The 18,071-nt window shown below is 37.2% G+C and overlaps 1 protein-coding gene across 2 annotated transcripts; it reads left to right on the forward strand.

Moving 5' to 3' along the window:
- The first annotated feature begins 9,864 nt into the window (after positions 1–9,864).
- LOC103701650 (protein LATERAL ROOT PRIMORDIUM 1) lies at positions 9,865–12,208 on the forward strand. Of its 2 annotated transcripts, XM_008783796.4 has the most exons (3): positions 9,865–11,338; positions 11,486–11,812; positions 11,899–12,208. In XM_008783796.4, exons 1-3 carry the CDS (start codon positions 10,708–10,710, stop codon positions 11,904–11,906), a joined length of 966 nt encoding a protein of 321 aa, XP_008782018.1. In that variant the 5' UTR covers positions 9,865–10,707; the 3' UTR covers positions 11,907–12,208. The 2 variants fall into 2 exon arrangements, with proteins under 2 accessions (XP_008782018.1, XP_008782017.1); XM_008783795.3 differs by having other exon boundaries at positions 11,486–12,208.
- The last annotated feature ends 5,863 nt before the right edge of the window (positions 12,209–18,071 follow it).

The following is an 18,071-nucleotide window of genomic DNA, read 5'->3' on the forward strand; positions in this document are numbered from 1 at the left end:
TTGCTTGTATCATTGTTATCCTGAATAATATATATGTTTTGAGGGATACAAGGTCACGTTCCAAGGTTTCCAAAGGTCAATATAAGCAGATCACTTGATTCCTTGAAAAATGTTTCCATTTCTCAGTTTTTGAGGTTAAAAAAATGCAAACAAAGCTATCGTCCCGTGCTCTAAAGAAGTTTGTGTACATCTGTTTGTAAAGTGATCGAGCTCCGAGAAGATATTACACGTGTCGTGTTTCCCAACACTTTGACTTCAACACGTGTAAGCTGATACAAGCATGAGCAATAACCATTAGTTATATTTTGGGTTTTTTTTTTTTTTTTGCATGAAGCCATGAACTCTCTCATAAATATTGAAGTTTGCATATATATTCTCGTAAAACACTTGTTTTGCTATTTTATCTTTTTTTTTATCCTTATATTTGCATATGTACCTACGCCATTTAACGCCAAAAAATTAATTATTTCAAATTCAAATGACTAAAATATTTTTAATGGATAGATGTGCAAAAAGAAATATTTATAAGGCAATCGTAATAAAGGATAAAATAATAATGTCAAAATTTTGTTTTATTTTTAATTAAAATAACTATAGTTTTTTATTAACGGTAGTAGAAGAACCGTTATACAAAAAATATTTATGCAAAAACAACATCTTATGAGTGTACATACATAAATATAAATTTTAAGAGAATATTCACACAAATTTAAATTTTGAAAAGGATATTCATGTAAAAAAAAACCTTATATTTTTAATGTAGACAAACATGATCTATCATTCACTTCAAATGTGGGAGATTCCAACTATATGGATAATGCTAAACCTCTCCAGAGATGAGAGGATCTAAATTTTTGCTGGATTTTGCTTATGCCATTTAGATAGTTTGATAACTTTGCTAAACATGAAAGAAAGTGAAAGATTGGTAGTTAATTGTGCCTCAAATTACTGAGCATCAGATTTTTGGAAAGAAGACTTTTTGCAGTACAGACTACAGAGAAATGTTCAAAAGAGTAAGAAGTCAGGAATCATAATTCATAACTGAATCACCTGAAAAATAAATCATGATAAAATTGCATCCAATTATGCCATAATTACGATAATGAGACATAATCTAGTATAAATTATAAAAATAAATTTGATTAAGCAATGTTGCACCATTTCTTATGCCAATTATCGTAAAAGAGAGAAAAACTGCTGCCTCAAAAGCAAGGAAGAAGAGAACCATCATCTTCTTTTAAGACAGAGAGGGGAAAACTCAAGGGAAATAAGTTTCAAAATATTGTGATCAGTGTCCCGATACACAGCCTATCACTCCATATTTATACGACTCTAATTTACAAAAAGTAGTAAAATGACCTAAAATTGGAAAATTCAACAAAATCGTTCCTACTTCTCAAATTACATCTCCTGATTCCCTGTTGAAATCAGATTCCCAAAACCTACCAAAATAAAAGTTTCCCTAAATGGCAAACATTAGCTTTGACAGACCAAAAATAGCAGGGGAATTTGATGCTTGACCAGATGGATGCTTTGATAGGGGTTGGCAATTGCATTTGGTCATAAGTTATTGTTGTTGTTTGCTAAAATTGATGGTTTAAATGCTTCTAGGATCACCAACATTGAACCTACTACTTGAAAGTTATGTTTGTTAATGTGAAGTCGGCACATTTTGACTCAGAACATCTGAACCAGCTTGCAACCAGTTCGATTTAGCTTCTCTAAGTAATCCAGAGCCACTTGATCTACATCGCAAACAATATATATTATAAATTATTTTGGTATTTCTGTGAAGACAAGTCTTTTATGATATCTGGCATGTATACATGGAATGCAATCAGGATAGTAGAAGGTACTTGGACTCAAGTTTTAGCACAAAATGTTTCATAGCTAATCTTTTCTTTTTTGTGCAGGTGCTAATCTTTTGTATTAAGCCCGAGTAAATCAAGACTCCATCCAATAACTTTGTTGCATTATAACTTTATTTGGAAGATGTAATAAAATTTAGTTACCAATTAAGATAGGTTAAATATAGTCTTGTATTTTTCACATTAAATCACATTGTTTTGATAATTTATTAAGCATTGCTTCAATGAAATTATCTTAGTCGATCCATACCAGGTAAAGAAAAGCAGATATAGAGGATTCTTGACTAAGCTTTACCCATTTATTAACAAAATTACATCAATTAGTAGCATGTCCCTTGCATGTGGAGTATTTTAACTGGTGAAATCTAAAGTATGGTCATTTTATCATTTGATAGCATGAGCGACATACAAGTCCACCCTGCTTTTACCCCGAACTTCATAATGGTACTAATATTTTCTTCACAAATATCGCCTAATGCAATGCAAATATTTAGAGTGACTGAAAGAAATCATGTGCATATGTTTCATAAATTCCAATTCTTTTCAGCTAGTTATAAAACTGAAAAAAAAAAAACAAATTTTGCTAATAATCACAAAATAGAAATGGAGTTTTAGATTGAAAAGCATTTGTTCACAGGTTTAGCTAGCACCTTGCAGGGCTAGTCATCATTTAGTTTTTAGCACTGATCCTACTGTTTTAATCTATATATAGGATACGTAGAAAATCTAATATGTTGTAGAACAGTTAATATATAAGTTCTGAAAAATCTTGAAGGTTGACCTGAGAGTCCACCAATATATTAGATATCTGTGAGTACCGATATAATCATGGCTTTAAATTGCTAAAAACTTAAATCCCACAAAGGAGCTTTTGACGTGAAGCCATGCCCATAAACATAGAGATAGGACCTGAAAAAATGTGGTTACTCTATTTCGTTTAGAGAAAAAAAATTAATGATTGAAGTAAAATTTCATAAAAAGTCATCTTAACTTATGTGTTTGCATGCATGCATGCGTGCAGCATTAGCAATAATATATTTAAGATTAAGATCCCATTGTTAAGTATTTGCGAACACTTATATAAATCCTCCAACACTTGAAAGGGAGATACCCAAAACTCAGTGAAGCTTCGCTTTCAGGTGCTTCGTGGTTATTCTATCCTTTCACTTATTTAAAATTTATTTTAGTATCTATCATTTTGATTTTGTGGTTGCTATCATGGCTAAAGCAACAGAATCAAGCTTTTAAAGAAAGGACATGCGTGTCTTCATCGAGAAACATGCATAATAAATTACGGGACAAAAGAGCATTTTGCAATCCCAACATAATAAATTTCAAGAAAGGCACCAACGCTTGATTTGAGGAATCTTATCTAATGAATTGTTACTTGGAAAGCTAGAGATGCCACCTTTCATACAAGTAAAAGAACCTCCATTCTTGCTTCATTTGGTTCTTTACCATCAAAATGTAATTCTTGGTAGTGCTCATGCCACCTTCTGTGCTTCACTTTAAAAGGAAAGGAATCTAGAGATAAAAGTGGACCAAATAATATCTATATAGATTTATTTTTGTATCTGGATATAGTTAGAATTTGAGTTTCTAACCAATATTTGTATCTGCATTCATAAAAAAAAAAAAGAATATGATCCCGTAATTGTGTGTCACACCCTTAACCCAGAACATAACAGACGCCCCATACCTATAGAACGGACCATACAAGCATGCAAGGCTACAAATCAAATCATAATAATCTCAAAGCAATAATAATAATTTTTCGATCCTTGAAATTATTTTAATTAAGATCTAAATAAATCGTTCTCATAATCAATTATCCTAAAGTAACATAATTCAAAATATGCTAACTAGTTATTATTATTCAAATCGAATAAAATGATCAAACTAAACTAAATTATTCTAACTAAGCTAAACTAGAATTCCAAATAATCATGAATATCTTCAGAAGATAGCACACTCCTTCTAATCCTGAGCAATCATGAAAAATAGAAAAAGAAAGAATAACGAGCTACACCAGTCCAATAAGCAACATAACATATCAAAATGAGGTCTACACATGCGAAGCAAATAATCAAATAGCATGATACAAATTGAAAATAAATAAAATCTCAAATAATATATATATTTCATTTAAAATTTATTTTTCATAAACTGATACTAAATCCAATATTAGGCTATGGCCATGTAACCTAGCGGCATGGGTCAGATAGCATATACAAAATGCACAAAGTGCCCGATAACAGATACTACTATTCTAATTACAAGTGGCTTAGTGTCGAAACCAGTTTCTTAGATTACAAGTTGATAGAGCCAATGAATAATCTTCATTGGCATAGCCAGATTATAGCCATGCTGAGAATACATATATAAAATAAATTTTATAATTTATCCAATCATATTTTTCAAATTTCAACTTTTAGGAATATCATAATAATAACACATTTTAAAACAATTACGACTATAATAATAAATAGAGATCACAATCAAATTTAATAAACTAATTATAATTTTATCAAAGGTCAGAAAATATGCTTTGAAACATTAGGTTACTTACTTCTTCTCGTTTCAAAATCACACTTCAGTTAGACCAGTCAGGTTCACCTGTTTTAATATCATTAAAATATAATTAATTTCATCATTATCTCAGAAGACAAGTAAAGTTAAAAAGATTTAACATACTATTGGAGATACGACCTCATGTCCAAAGCAGAATGGTGGAAAGGCAAGGTCAGATAGACGGTGGTACCCGACTGCATAAATCGATTTGAACAAGATGAAGTAAACTTATCAAGATGAGCTATGATTTAAGAGACTCAATAAAGGTCAATAATAACTAAGTTTTAAGGATACTTGCAAGGCTGGAGTATTGGGCCAGGGTACCAAGATAATTTAGGGCCTCCACCATGAGGTCAACTTGGATCTGAGCGAAAGAAGATAGAGCTCTAAACTAAGATCCCTAGGTCTTGCTTAAAGAGAGAAAGAGGGAGAAGAGAGAGACAGCTTTATTCTAGATTCAATCAAGGGTCTGGGTTCAGTTATCAATAACATAAATTATCTCAACATCTAGTCCACGTGGCAGAAAAGAGGAATTAACAACTAGAGAAGAAAAATAGGATTTCTTTTTTTTTGAAATTAATAAAGAAAGAAATAAAAATAAAAATGTGAAGGAAAATGAGAACTTAAAGGAGGAAGAAGAAAAAATTGGAAAAGAGGAAGAGAGGGAAGAGAAGGAAAAGAAGAGAGGGAAAGAGGGGGTGGTGGTCTGACAGTGGCATGACGAGCTCGTCGGGGGTCGGTAGCAAGCAGTTGTGACGGCGGTGCCAACTGGGGATTGTAATGCCGGGTGAACAGAAGAAACTGAAAAAAGGAGGAATGGAGCAGTGCCCCCTAGCTGCCATGGAGTAGGTTTCTCGACCAAGAAAGAAGCAAGAGGAAATGGGCCTCACAGGTGAGTAGTGATGGCGGCAATTTTTTGTCGACGACAATGAGTTTTGTCAGGTTTTGTGGCGACGATGCTCTGAATAAAGGAAAGACAATAGAGTAGTCGGGTTTAGAGAGAGAAAAAAGAGGTTTTGGGGATGACAGAGCTCGGCTGCGATGACCTGATGGCCGCCAGTGGTGAGGAAGAATGGATGAGGGAGGTTCAGTTACGATCAACCACAGTGGAATGGGGAATTAGAGAAATTTTTTTTGAAATATGATAAAATCAACTCAATGGAGAGATAAGGATGATCGTTTGTCGGTTGGCAGCGGCCCCAACAGTCAGTGCCCCCTCTATACTGGCCTCTGGTGGCACGATTACGATGGCCTTATCCAATCGGTAGAGGCACGGGGCGGAGAATGGCCATTACGTCCTCTATTCTGCCATTGTTTTTTTTTTAAATTTTTGAATTGAAGTCGGTTGGGCATGGCAACTTTAAACCAAAATAAGCCTAATAGGTCAGTTTTACAGGATATGAATAAAAAACTATCTGATCCATATCCGAAGATTCGATTCGATCGTAACACTATTTAATTTTATATAACACTCATCAACTTTTTAGAAAAATATATAACTACATTTATGCTATTAACTTGATTTATCATCCACTTAGTAATATCTTTAATTCTGTGGTCATAAAATTTAACTATACCTGTATATATATCCATACTTGCAGTATTTGATTTGTACCATATCTATTTAAAACAAATATGAATATGAATTTTTATATTTTACTAATATCTATATTCGTATCTGTATTCGTCAAATATAGTAAATATAAATATATATATCTCGATATCTGATCCGGTTCAGCCCTAGAGGAATGTATACCGCCACCGATAGCAACCTTTACCCACTTGTCTTAAATTTTGACATACGACCTTCTACTGAATCCAACTCTACATATCATATAGTATATGAATGGAATCTTTTCTAATGTTCGTGTATTAAATTCAAAAACAATATGATATAGGATAATATAAAGCAAAAGAATAGATTGTTAGTGACACCAGTAAGATCACAGTCCAATTATTTACTATCGTATCCATACTTTAGAATTTGTAGTAAGCAAGCAATAAGTTCACAGCTAACAAATAGGCGGTATATAACTTTATTTCATTGGAAAACAACTTTGCAAGGAAGCAATGTCATAAGCCTCCTCCTCCTTCCATTAGCTAGATGAGTTCCAAAACATACCATCCACCTTATTTCAGAAGGAACCATCATACTCACTTTTTTTGTATGAAATTTATCAAACAACTTAATTATAGATCCAAGGTTAATCAAGAACATGGTAATATTATGGCTTCAATTTGTATCTTGAAACCAATTGTTCAAATCATTATGATCATCAGCTGAACAATGGCATGGATAAGAATATCAAATTAATGGGGAATGATTGGTTATTTCTAGATTCTTTGAGAGACCATTATGCTTCCACAACCAAAAAGAATCTTAACAAATCAAATCATTAAAAAGATCATATTATTCTGTATACCGTATCCCACATGAGCTGCCAAACATTGTTTGCGACCTTGCCTCCATGATATCATATGATCCTAAACGAATGTTAGGGTTATCCTAATTTAGGTTTAATTATTGTGTTGCCCCCATCGCCTGCGATCCTTTACTCCATTTACTCACTACACCGCATACGGCACCGAAGACCTACGGAAGCCTATTGCCATCCCTATCTCCTACCATGGGGACCGCCACTACGAGTCTACGCCAAGCAGGCAATGGATGCCCTAGAGCCGTACGATCGGACAAAGGTGGGCCCCGTGAAGCTCCGATTCGTTGGACGTTTGCGATCAAAACCGTCCAAAATTCTGAGAGCTGGAAAACGGCCTCACGTCACGCGGCGAGGGACGCAGGCTTCGCTGGAAGCAGTAATATTCCATGAAAAAGGTCGCCAGAAATGGAAGAGACGCAGAGAAATAAAAATATATAAAAAAATGTAATTTTAAAAAATAGAAATAAAGAGAAGGCGCGGTGCTCTAGAAGCCGCGGCTCTGAGACAATCCAAGCTAAATTTACGGAGGTGGTGGCGTGCAGGTGGGAGGCCGTACGGACGCGGGGCTCTCTTTAGGGTCGCGGCCCCACTCCCAGCACCAAAACTTCCCTCCTTTCCCACGCCACCCACCTAATACCACCCTCTTCCACCTCTAAACCGTCCTTGGTTTAGAAGAATATTAGAAAACAACTCAGATATACCAAGCCACCTAGTTTATTTTATTTAATAAGTACTCAATATAAAACAGGGGGCTAATTTCCTTTCCCCCTTCCTTCTCTCCTCTTCTCTCCCTTGCCTGGTAGATTTTAACTAATATATTATTCTATTATAACGTACTCAAAAATAAAAAATGGTCAGGACCACTGCAGTGAAAAATAATAGACAATAAACAAAAATGTTATTTTTTAGACCTATAAATTTTTTGAGAAAAATTTTAACAGAAAAGTATGATTTTTGAAAATTTTATTATTTTATTAAAAAAGAAGGGAAGAATAAAAATAATAACTGCTATTTGTATTACACAATCTTTTATAACAAAAATAACAAAAAAAAATAATAGTTATGACATGTTTCATATTATTTATCCCAACAAAGCGGCAGGACCACTGAAATCGCTACAGTAGCCTGACTATGATACTGTTATTTAAATTACAATAGAGCCGATGCAAGAGAGAGTCCTGTGAGCTGAATATGATCAAATTATGTAAGCTACATGTTCTCATCTTGAAACGTGTTCTTCAAAAAGATATATTTTTTTACCAAAAAATTTATTTTAAATATGATCATATAAAATAGAATGAAGGAGGAGAATTCATGTAGCTGATTCTAGCTAGTTTAAGATTGAGACTTGGTTGAGCTATGATGGCTCTAGTTTTGCTAAATATTCATCCTATTTTCTTTGATGAATGCACAAAATTCTGATCTCGCTATTTTGATCCTGCTGTAAGTTATATGATTGAACTAATTTGTTTGCTCACTTCAAGCACTAGCAAACAAATTGAACATGACTTTATTTCTACTACATCAAAAGTTATATATATGCGAACAACACCCGCTATGAGTAAAATAATTCTTACTAGGAATGAATGATCGAAAGCCCTCAGCCAATATCCCCATCTGTCTCATAATCTCACCCTTCTTCCCTAACATACATTGACCATGCCAACATAGGAATTCATATGCATTCCCACACACCCAAACTCACGCACACCTACCCGCACCCACAACTAAAACTCTAACTCCACCAATTATACATTATTATGCACCCACTTTCCATTGGCGCTTGCTTTCTGCTCACCTCTCCTAAGTCATGATTTGCTTAACGCGTTGCTATTTTTTCACACTAGGCGAATGAAACCGAGTGGCTTTTGCAAGTATTAGGTTCATGTTCTAGTTTATTTTAACATATAGAGAAATATGCAAGTGATTGAAGTGCTTTTGTATGTTTTTTTCTTAAATTAGCTGTTTTGCTCTATTAGTCACCCCTCTAAGGTTCTTTTTCAGGTATTAAAGAAAATAAAACAATCAAATTTCTCTGAACAGCTGTTAGTTTGTCCTTTGTCTCTTGACTCAGTAAGCAGTGCTTATGCATGACTAATGTGAATTGCCACCAAAAGTCCGTTAAGATCTTGGAAGTCTAGTTTCCAGTCCATCTCATCACGCGGATGAGCTTATTTGGTGTAAAAAGCTGCCGTGCCCGTTACTTTCAAATGCGAATGCAATCACTATTTGGTACATAATGATAGGAATATTTCTACCACATACCTTATTGGACGCGGCATGTCTCTAATTGCCCTGGAAACAAGAAATTAGGAAGGCGAGAAGAGGAGAGAGAGAGAAGCGGAGGGATTGCACGTCACCATGCTCCTAAAATAGTAACACGAATACCCTCTTGGAGGTCCTTTTACGAGGGATTAAACTAAGCTAACTTAGAGCAAAACCCGTTTATATCCATGTAAAACCTTTCATGGCTGGGCCCTCAACCACGAAAAGTACGGCATATATTCGCTCCCTACCTATTATTTTATCATCAGTGTGCAGCTTGGGAGGGGTAGCAAGGCATGAGGGAGTGGAAAGGAGAAATAAAATAACATCAGAGTGATTGGATTGATGGAGACCAGAGGGGGGGGGAATGGGTGGTCAGTGTTAGGGTGGAGAGGAAGAGAAGGAGAAAAAAATGAAAAGAAAAAAAAAAGCTGAGCCTGAGCTTGACCCTTTTTACGACCTCTGACCCCATGCACCAGAGACCGGAGGGAGCAGCATGCATTCGAGGGTGATCCGGTTGCTCTATCTACACGTGTCTCATTCTTCCAAACACCCTTTTTACCCACCTTGCCTTCCGCCCTTGGCGTCCATCACCCCAATTTAAGGCCTAATTTACCATTGCCGCCTCCTTGTCCTGGCTTTAATATACATCACGTGACTTCAGCGGGTAATAATGCCATGACCCCAGCTAAAAGAAGGGAGAGTTGACGCTGCTTACGCTTCCATTAGAAAAGAAAAAGAAGGCAGAGAGAGAGAGAGAGAGAATGGAGAGGCAATTGAAGGGAAAATGGAGATGAAGGGGTGTGGGGAGGTGAGGGCCGAAAGCTGAGCGCTTAGCTTTTAACAACCGCAGCAGGACAGGCGGCAGCGGCAGCAGCAGCGGCGGCAGGAGCGGAAGCAGTGCAGGGAGCGGCAGTGAGACAGAAGCCTGCGAGGAAAGAAACAAAGATAGAGAGAGAAGGGGGGAGGAGAGTGATCGAGAAGATCTCGATCAGAAGGAATTTCAGAGTCCCCACAGCCAGCCCCAACATCACCTCTCCCCCACCCATAATTAAACCTCACACGCCAAAAGGATAGAGAGAAAATTAAAAAAAAAAAAAGGGTAAAGAAAGAGAAAAGAAAACAACAAACACCCCTAACAAGAAAAACCAAAATTCTAGCCCTACTCATTTGTTAGCTTTAGATTAACACAGGCATATAGATATATAATTAGTGATATATAGATAGAAAAATAGAGAGAGAGAGAGAGAGATAGGAGGAGGGAGACAGAGATAGGGGGAGGGGGTGAGAGAGTGAGGGAGAGGGGTGGGTATATAAGAGGAGAGATAAATATACCTCCAATACTAGCAGGGGTGGCTTCTGGAAGGCGGTTCCCATCCGACACCGGCGCGTTCGCGGACTGGGTGGCGTCCTCCGCCACCGGTCGAGGCGATGATCTCTGCCTCGGATTCAATGCCGGCGGGGGTGGAAGCGGAGGAGGAACCGGAGGAGGAAGCGGCGGAGGAGGATGGGGTTCCAGCTCGTCCGCCTCCGCCCGCCAGGGCCTCAATTATGGCATCGCCGACATGGGGATGGTCGGCCTCCGCGATGTCCTCGTCGTCGCACCAGCGGGATCGTTTCATTCGCAGTACCACGAGCCCTTGCCGTCCTCCGCGGAGCACCCCATCATCCCCCTCCTCACCACCGCCCCCTGCCTCGTAGATGAGGCCCACGACGGCGGACGCCCTAAGCCCGCAGGCGGGATCCACCTCTGGCAAGCCCAGCCCCCTCCGCCGCCCCAGAACCCCAACCCTAACCCTAACCCTAACCTCTCCTACATCAGGAAACCCGTCCCCATGCTCGACGCCGCCGGCATTCTCGGCGGCGCAAGCGGCGTCGGGGGAGGGGGGGTATCCACGTGCCAGGACTGTGGCAACCAGGCCAAGAAGGACTGCAGCCACCGGCGGTGCCGGACCTGCTGCAAGTCCCGCGGCTTCGAGTGCTCCACCCACGTCAAGAGCACCTGGGTACCCGCCGCCCGCCGCCGAGAGCGCCAGATCGCCACCACTACAGCCGCGGCGGCCGCCGGCTCCTCCGCCTCTACCTCCGCCCCCAAGAAACCTCGCCTCATCTCCTCCCAGACCACCACTACCGCCTCCCACACCTCCACCTCCAACACCACCCCTCGTAGCTTCGACACCAGCTCCAGCCACCAAGGTACGGTCCCTCCCTCCTTCCCCTCTTTAATCTAAAATATGACTAAATTTAAATTCCCACACTCCAATCATCCCTCTATGTCGGTTTCTCTCTACACGTGTTTGCTTCTGTTGGTTTCTCTCTCTTCACTCCTCCTACTTCTACCAGATGCTAGCTTCCGCGAGAGCTTGCCCGCGCACGTTCGAGCGCCGGCCGTTTTCAAGTGCGTCCGCGTGACGTCCATCGACGACGGCAGGGACGAGTACGCGTACCAGGCCATGGTCAAGATCGGTGGACACGTCTTCAAGGGCTTCCTCTACGACCAAGGCGTCGACGATGGGCGGGAGGAAGCGAGCACCAGCGATAACGCCATTCCAAACATCTCGGAACTCCACCTCGGGGGTGTCGGCACTTCTGCCGCTGGTGGTAGAAATGGCTCCTCCTCCGCTGCCATGATACCGTCCGACGACTACGGCGGCGGCGGATTGCTTGGAGGTACTACCAACTATGGTAACCCAATAAATTGAGCTCTCCCTTCCGCGTGTAAGCTTCTATTTTTCTTCTTCTTATGCTCGACTCAGCTGTATGAAATCATGAAGTCATTGCATGGTGGTCAGCGAGGAGTGGTTTCAGCTGCTGCTGCTGCTGCTGCTGCTGTAAACTTCCGCATATCTACTAGACTTCTTAGCTTCTTTTTATATGATTATGATTTTCACTATTGTTATTATTATTGTTTCTAATAATCACTTCTTCTCAAGTTGATGATGATAGCCGGATCCTCTCCTACTCTAATCTCTAGCGGACTCGGAGAGGAGAGGGCGAGAGGCTCACGGACAGATTACACTGTTTATGAGGTGATTGCTACTTTATTGAGCTATTTCTTCTTTTCCAGTCTTCTCTACTGTGCTTTCTAAATTTAGGATGGATGGATGGGGGTGGGGGTTTCTACCCTGCTCGACTGCCGTAGGGGTATCATTTCGCGCCCTATTCTTGACTGTTTCGTTTCATGTGAACTTGTGGTTGCGGGGCTCGATGTTTGACCGCTGGGCTTTCCTTTTTTTTTCGCCCTTTTCTCTGCTTTCGTAGCCATCTGATGGTTTTTTATGTAGGTTGGTGTATGTGCTGTAGAGCATCTCATTGGAACTTGAAACTGATTGACGCTTTCTCTAGCGGAACATTGTAAGGCATGTGGTGGAGGAATTTTTTTTCCCAGGCCTTGAAAGATAAGCTTGGTTTCTTAACTTCTTCCTTCCTCTCCCTATATTACGCCCGGAGGTTAATGTACCATCCCGAGCCACGTTGCTGCTTTTCCTTTATTTTTTTCTTTTTCCTTTTGCAATCCATTTATTCTTGCCACTGAAACCCATCACATCCAACCAAATACTGCCTTTCTATTTTTACTATTATTTTCCTGTGCTCTTCCTACGTATGTCTTCGTTTTGATTTGGCTGTCTTGTTTTTTTTTGGTCGTCGAAGAGCTGTCTTTTGTCTTCAGAAAAAGAAAAAGAGCTGTCTGGTTAATTAATGAAGTTTGTCATGAAGTATACCACTGAGTTAAGTTGATTTAGAATGTTTTGTTAAAAGAACGTATTCAAGTATTTGATAAGTTATAATAGGCTTTGAGTTATTGCTTTATTCGTCTGCTGTAGTTCTGTAACCTTCGTTCACGGTCGTATACAGTGAACTGAATATGGATGCTTTCTCTTTGTAAGGACATGTCATACCTATATCTTACGTAACCAAAGTTGGGTACTTTGGATGTTTGAATGTAGCCACTTTTTTCTTTTCGGTGTATCGCTAGCCAGGTGCAAAAGCAATAAATGATGTGTCAAATTGAGTGGAAGATTTATAATGCTGTACATTTTATTCCAAAAAAAATGCACTCCTCAGTCTGCGCCTGTTCATTATATGCTACTGTCTTCATGTACGTCCTTTCTTTCCTTCAAAAGAAATAAGCTGGAAGTGATGATTTGCTCCTTTTTTTCTAGCGAAGGGGACAAGTTGATATGCTTATAAGATTTAGAAACAGTTGTTCTCAAAATCTGTTCAGTGAGATCAGCTGGCATGCATAAAATAGTACAAGATAATAGCAGCTTAGATATTTGAGTTTTTTAAGGAAGCCTAGAATTTGTCCTTTTAGAAGTGGAAGTAACATTGAGGGTAGGTCTAGTTTCATCTGGCACTGCCTTAGATATATTATCAGTCTAGTTTCTTTTTGGACTTTGCCGTTCCTAAAGAATACTTCAAATTTTTAATTAGTTTCTGTTTTTTCCAGGTCATTTAAATTCTATTACTTGAGTTATCTGGAACCAATACAAGTTTTTAGTATGGTGAATGCACTAGTCACTTTTAGTTGCTTCTTGTTATATTTTGACTAAATCAAATTTGGCTATTTGTGGTTTATCTGGATATGATACTTCCTTGCTCAAAACTCTTGATTCATCTTGACATCCAAAACTTTCGTTTTTACTTATTGAACATTTATCTATCTCCTTGCCTTCAGTGTTAACCGGCATATTTTATTCATGCACCTTGTGCAGATCATATCAATAACTTAACAAATTTTGCCACCTTTCTTCTTCTTTTTTTATCTTCAGCGTATTCAATATAGTGTCTCATGGCAAGAATCCTTTCTGGAGCTTCCTCCTAGTTTGATTATCACTGTCCTACTAATGGACAGTAATTTGGTTGGGCCATATCATAATTGCTAGAATAACAGATTTAGTTGACCTGTCACTTGATGACAGCGATGTTATGAGTAAATCTGGGACATTCGTTGTCTACTTATTCTGGGGACATTGCTTTTACTGTTATTAACATGCAGTGTTGTTGCAGTTACAAGGCTATTCCAACATTTAATTCTGAACACCAATCTGAATTTCATCATGATATGGACCCATTGAGTTTATTGATCTATTTGTGACCGGTTATTCGATAATTTTGTCAATGACTAAGATCATGCAATTATTCTAGCATCTTTTCTCAGATTTCTGGCCAGTTATTCACAAATTATTGCTTTTAATGTGTTCTCAAAAATATAGTTAGATATTCATTTAAGTGATTTCAATTCCTTCAAAAGCGCTTTAATCTTTTTAAAGAAATAATTTGTTTTGATTGATGTGGTGGCTTAAAATATAACATGTATAAAACCACTCAAATGTGGCAATTTTCTTGTTCTCATAATCTGACAGTTGCAAGTTGATGCCCATGATTATTAATAATGTCTAAAAGATTGTCATGCATTGACTCAATTTTTATCGAACTCAATAAACTTATGAAATACAGTTGGGTCCATCATATGTTTTAAACCTGTTTTGAAGTTCATTTACATTTTGCATTTTATGATTTAATGCTAGCTCTTCTATGATTAATTATGTGTGCCATTCACACTGAAGACATGCTTGTGAATGCTAGTTTTGTGACATGCTTAGTGATGTCAACTATGTAAACACTATTTGCATTTACTGTTAATCTCAAGTCATTAGATAATTTCCAAGTTCGTTCTAAATCTAATGAAGCTGATACTATACCTAGTGTATCCGATGCTATTCTAGTAGTTAACACATGCATCGTTTTCACTATCTTATGGTAATAAAAATGCCCGAACAGTTCTATAAATATGATTTGACACAAAGAAATAGAGGACAGTTGGAGTGTCTTACCCTCATGGTTGGTAAGGTGATATGCGAAAAATGTTTTATGTAAAGACGTTGAACAACACAATCAACACACGTCAATTTCTGATTGCGAAAAATGTGTTCCATGTTTTTTCTTGTCCAAGTGTTCGGAAGTAGTCAGTCCCAAATTAATAAAAGCTGAGGAATCTGGGTGACATGTCAGCATGCCCAACAAAAGGAGATGTGGTTAAACCTGTTAACATGACAATAGCCAGTGTTGGAGTAGTCATGCCATTGCTGTTGATGCCAAGCAAGATGTAGTCATACTTTTAGAATGAGTCTAGTGATCCATATAGAGAATTCTGAAGAGTTGGGCAAAGAAATAGAATTGCGTGTTATTTTGACTTGGGATTAGTATCATCTCTATATGACCAGCTATCATTTTAGTTTTAAGTGACAGGTGAAAAAAGCTTACGGGATCGGTTTGTAAGGGTTCTACTTAAGGTAGATTGTACGTGATCATGTGTGGGTAGAGCTAAACATGAGCTATGTGATGGAAAAAGAGAGAACCTTAAGAGTATTATGCAGAAGATTTGTTTCTGCATCTTTCCCCATCATATATGCAAACATCTAGATAAGCATGATATTAGCTTAGGTTCTGTAAATTGTTTTCTGCACCGGGTTATTTAGACTGCCAACTTGAATGAAACAGAGGCTAATAATTCATAAGTGAACCTCTTGTACTCAAGATCTTGGGGGTGAAAAGCTTGCCCTTGATGTATGTTTTATTTCTTGAATAAAACATGTTGTCAGAAAGATATCATGATAAGCTAACTTTGTCTTTTTGTACCAAAAAATAAGCTGACTTTGTCTGCTTGAAGTTGGAAAATGGGGTTATATAACCGATAAAAGAAAGGCCTATGCTGGCAATATCCATGTTCCAAACATCAAGAAATGCTCTCATAAAGTTTAACCATGAACCATAGATAGCTTAGTGAAATTCCAGTTTGGGAAAGATATCTAGATGTGATGATTACAAGTTACTTTTTCTTAATTTAACACATTGTATGTTGAGTTTTAATATGAACAGTTCTACAGAGAATCATTTAGAACTTACAGATAGACCTAGAATTTGGTTGTAGAACCTTATTTTTTTAAGGGTTTTTTGCATACACACTCTCCTAAATATTGGAATTTACGTGAATACACTTTCCAAATTGATATTTGCATGTATACCCTCATCGAATATTTATTTTGTACGTATACCCGTGCTATCTAACGCCGTTAATTAAAATGATAAAAATGCCATCAATAGGTAAACATGCAAAAAGAAATGTTTATAAGGATATACATAAAAATAATAATTTTGGAAGGTATTCATGCAATTTCAGAGGGTATACAAGCAAAATTTTTTTAGATTTTTGCATAAATATATTTCTAAATGTTAAAATTTGCACAAATGCCATCCAAATTGATATTTACCTGCCCCCATAAAACAGTATTTTTGTATAAATACTTTTGACATAACGATTCAGCTAACGTAATTAGCCAAAATTATATTTATTAAATTAAAAATTAATTAAAATTATGTTAGTATTTTTTTATTTCTAAAGTGGAAATAGGTTAACAGATCTGACTGAAAATTAAAATAGGTTGAAATAGAAAAAATAAAATTAGATTTGTTTTTGATGTAAACCCTCATAAATATGTAAAATTACATGAATATTCTCACAAAGTATTATTTGCATATATACTCTTATCAAATATATTTTTTTGCACATCTACCGATTAAGGATATTTCAGTCATTTTTAATTTTAAACTGCTAATTTCTTAACGGCGTTAGATAAGATGGGCACATATGTAAGAAAAAAGAAAAATAGAAGGTATACATGCAAAACAAGTATTTTATTACGGTATACATGCAAATATCAATTTTGGAAGGGTATTCATGCAAATTTCAATATTTAGAAGGACACGTGCGCAAAAAACCCTTTTTTTAAAATAAAAGTAAGAAATGGAAGGTCTGAGTAAAATTAGCCGGAGGTAACTGAGCCAAAACAAATTTATATTTTCACAATTTCTACGCCATCTATGTTTTATTTAGGAATTTTAAGTGTTTTTACGTATTCTTGAGTAATTAGGAATGGAAATTGATTTTGAATGAGACTCAGATGACTGACATATCGTATCGTGCATTATATGACTGTGATTACTTTGTTGCTGTGCAGAAAACTGATGGAATGTCTAATACATGTTTGTAAAGATTGCGTTTGTATGTGATCAACATAAAAAGATTGTGCTTGTATTTTTGAAATCTTATAAATATTAACTGGTTTCAGTTTTGTGAACCTCGATAACATCTTTCGTGGTATTGGTGATTGGGAAACTTTGCAAATAGTTTTTGGTTATAGTTCAACAGAGAAAGGGACGGAAACTATAAAGAGTTTCTGGTCTGATATAATATGTTTAGCCATCTTCAGGCTTGTATATTAGATACTTTTTTTTTGAACCAATGAATTGGGGGACTTCAGTTCTTGAAAAGGTTATTCACTTAGAACTAGGGACATCACAGTTGTCTTTTGAAATATTTTGTGATGGATTCCTCAGATATAAGTTTTTAAGGATATTCCTTAGGAATCAAATCACCAAAGCAATTGCTATATTGTCAAGAAGATTGTAGTGTTCTTAAACCTACATAGTATCAGATTTGCTCTTAGAGATATTGCATAGCAGGGAGAGTTTGGGAAAAAAAGAACTTACTGTTGGTGAGGGGCCTGCTTTTCTTTCTTTAAGCTTTGAGAAGAGGGTCTAGGTTGCAGAATTTAATGGATTATCTTGGTGAGTTAGGACCCTATTCATTTGACATTTGCGATTGTTGAAATCTTGCTTAAAACAAATCTATTCAGCTGCAATTGAAGAGATGAATGGCTTGTCTAAGGAGGTAACTGATTTGGATTATGTGCCTGAGAATTAGGGATATTGTCATTTTCCTTTTTCTGCTTGTTCAGACATTGTTTCAATTGTTGAATGTCTTTTATGCCTAAATTTCACCTATTGAGGGAAAAATAAGAAACAAATACAAAGTATCTTTTGGTAAAAGTGCACTTAGAATACAGAGATATCATGTCGTTTCTTT

This window comes from Phoenix dactylifera, chromosome 13 (genome assembly GCF_009389715.1).
Source record: "Phoenix dactylifera cultivar Barhee BC4 chromosome 13, palm_55x_up_171113_PBpolish2nd_filt_p, whole genome shotgun sequence".
Classification (NCBI taxonomy): Eukaryota; Viridiplantae; Streptophyta; class Magnoliopsida; order Arecales; family Arecaceae; genus Phoenix; species Phoenix dactylifera.

Excerpts from the sequence above, each read along its gene's own strand:
- LOC103701650 (XM_008783795.3), top strand. The coding sequence starts at position 10,708 with ATGGGGATGGTCGGCCTCCGCGATGTCCTCGTCGTCGCACCAGCGGGA. Across the intron at positions 11,339-11,485 it reads CACCAGCTCCAGCCACCAAG|ATGCTAGCTTCCGCGAGAGC; the intron begins GTACGGTCCCTC and ends TACTTCTACCAG.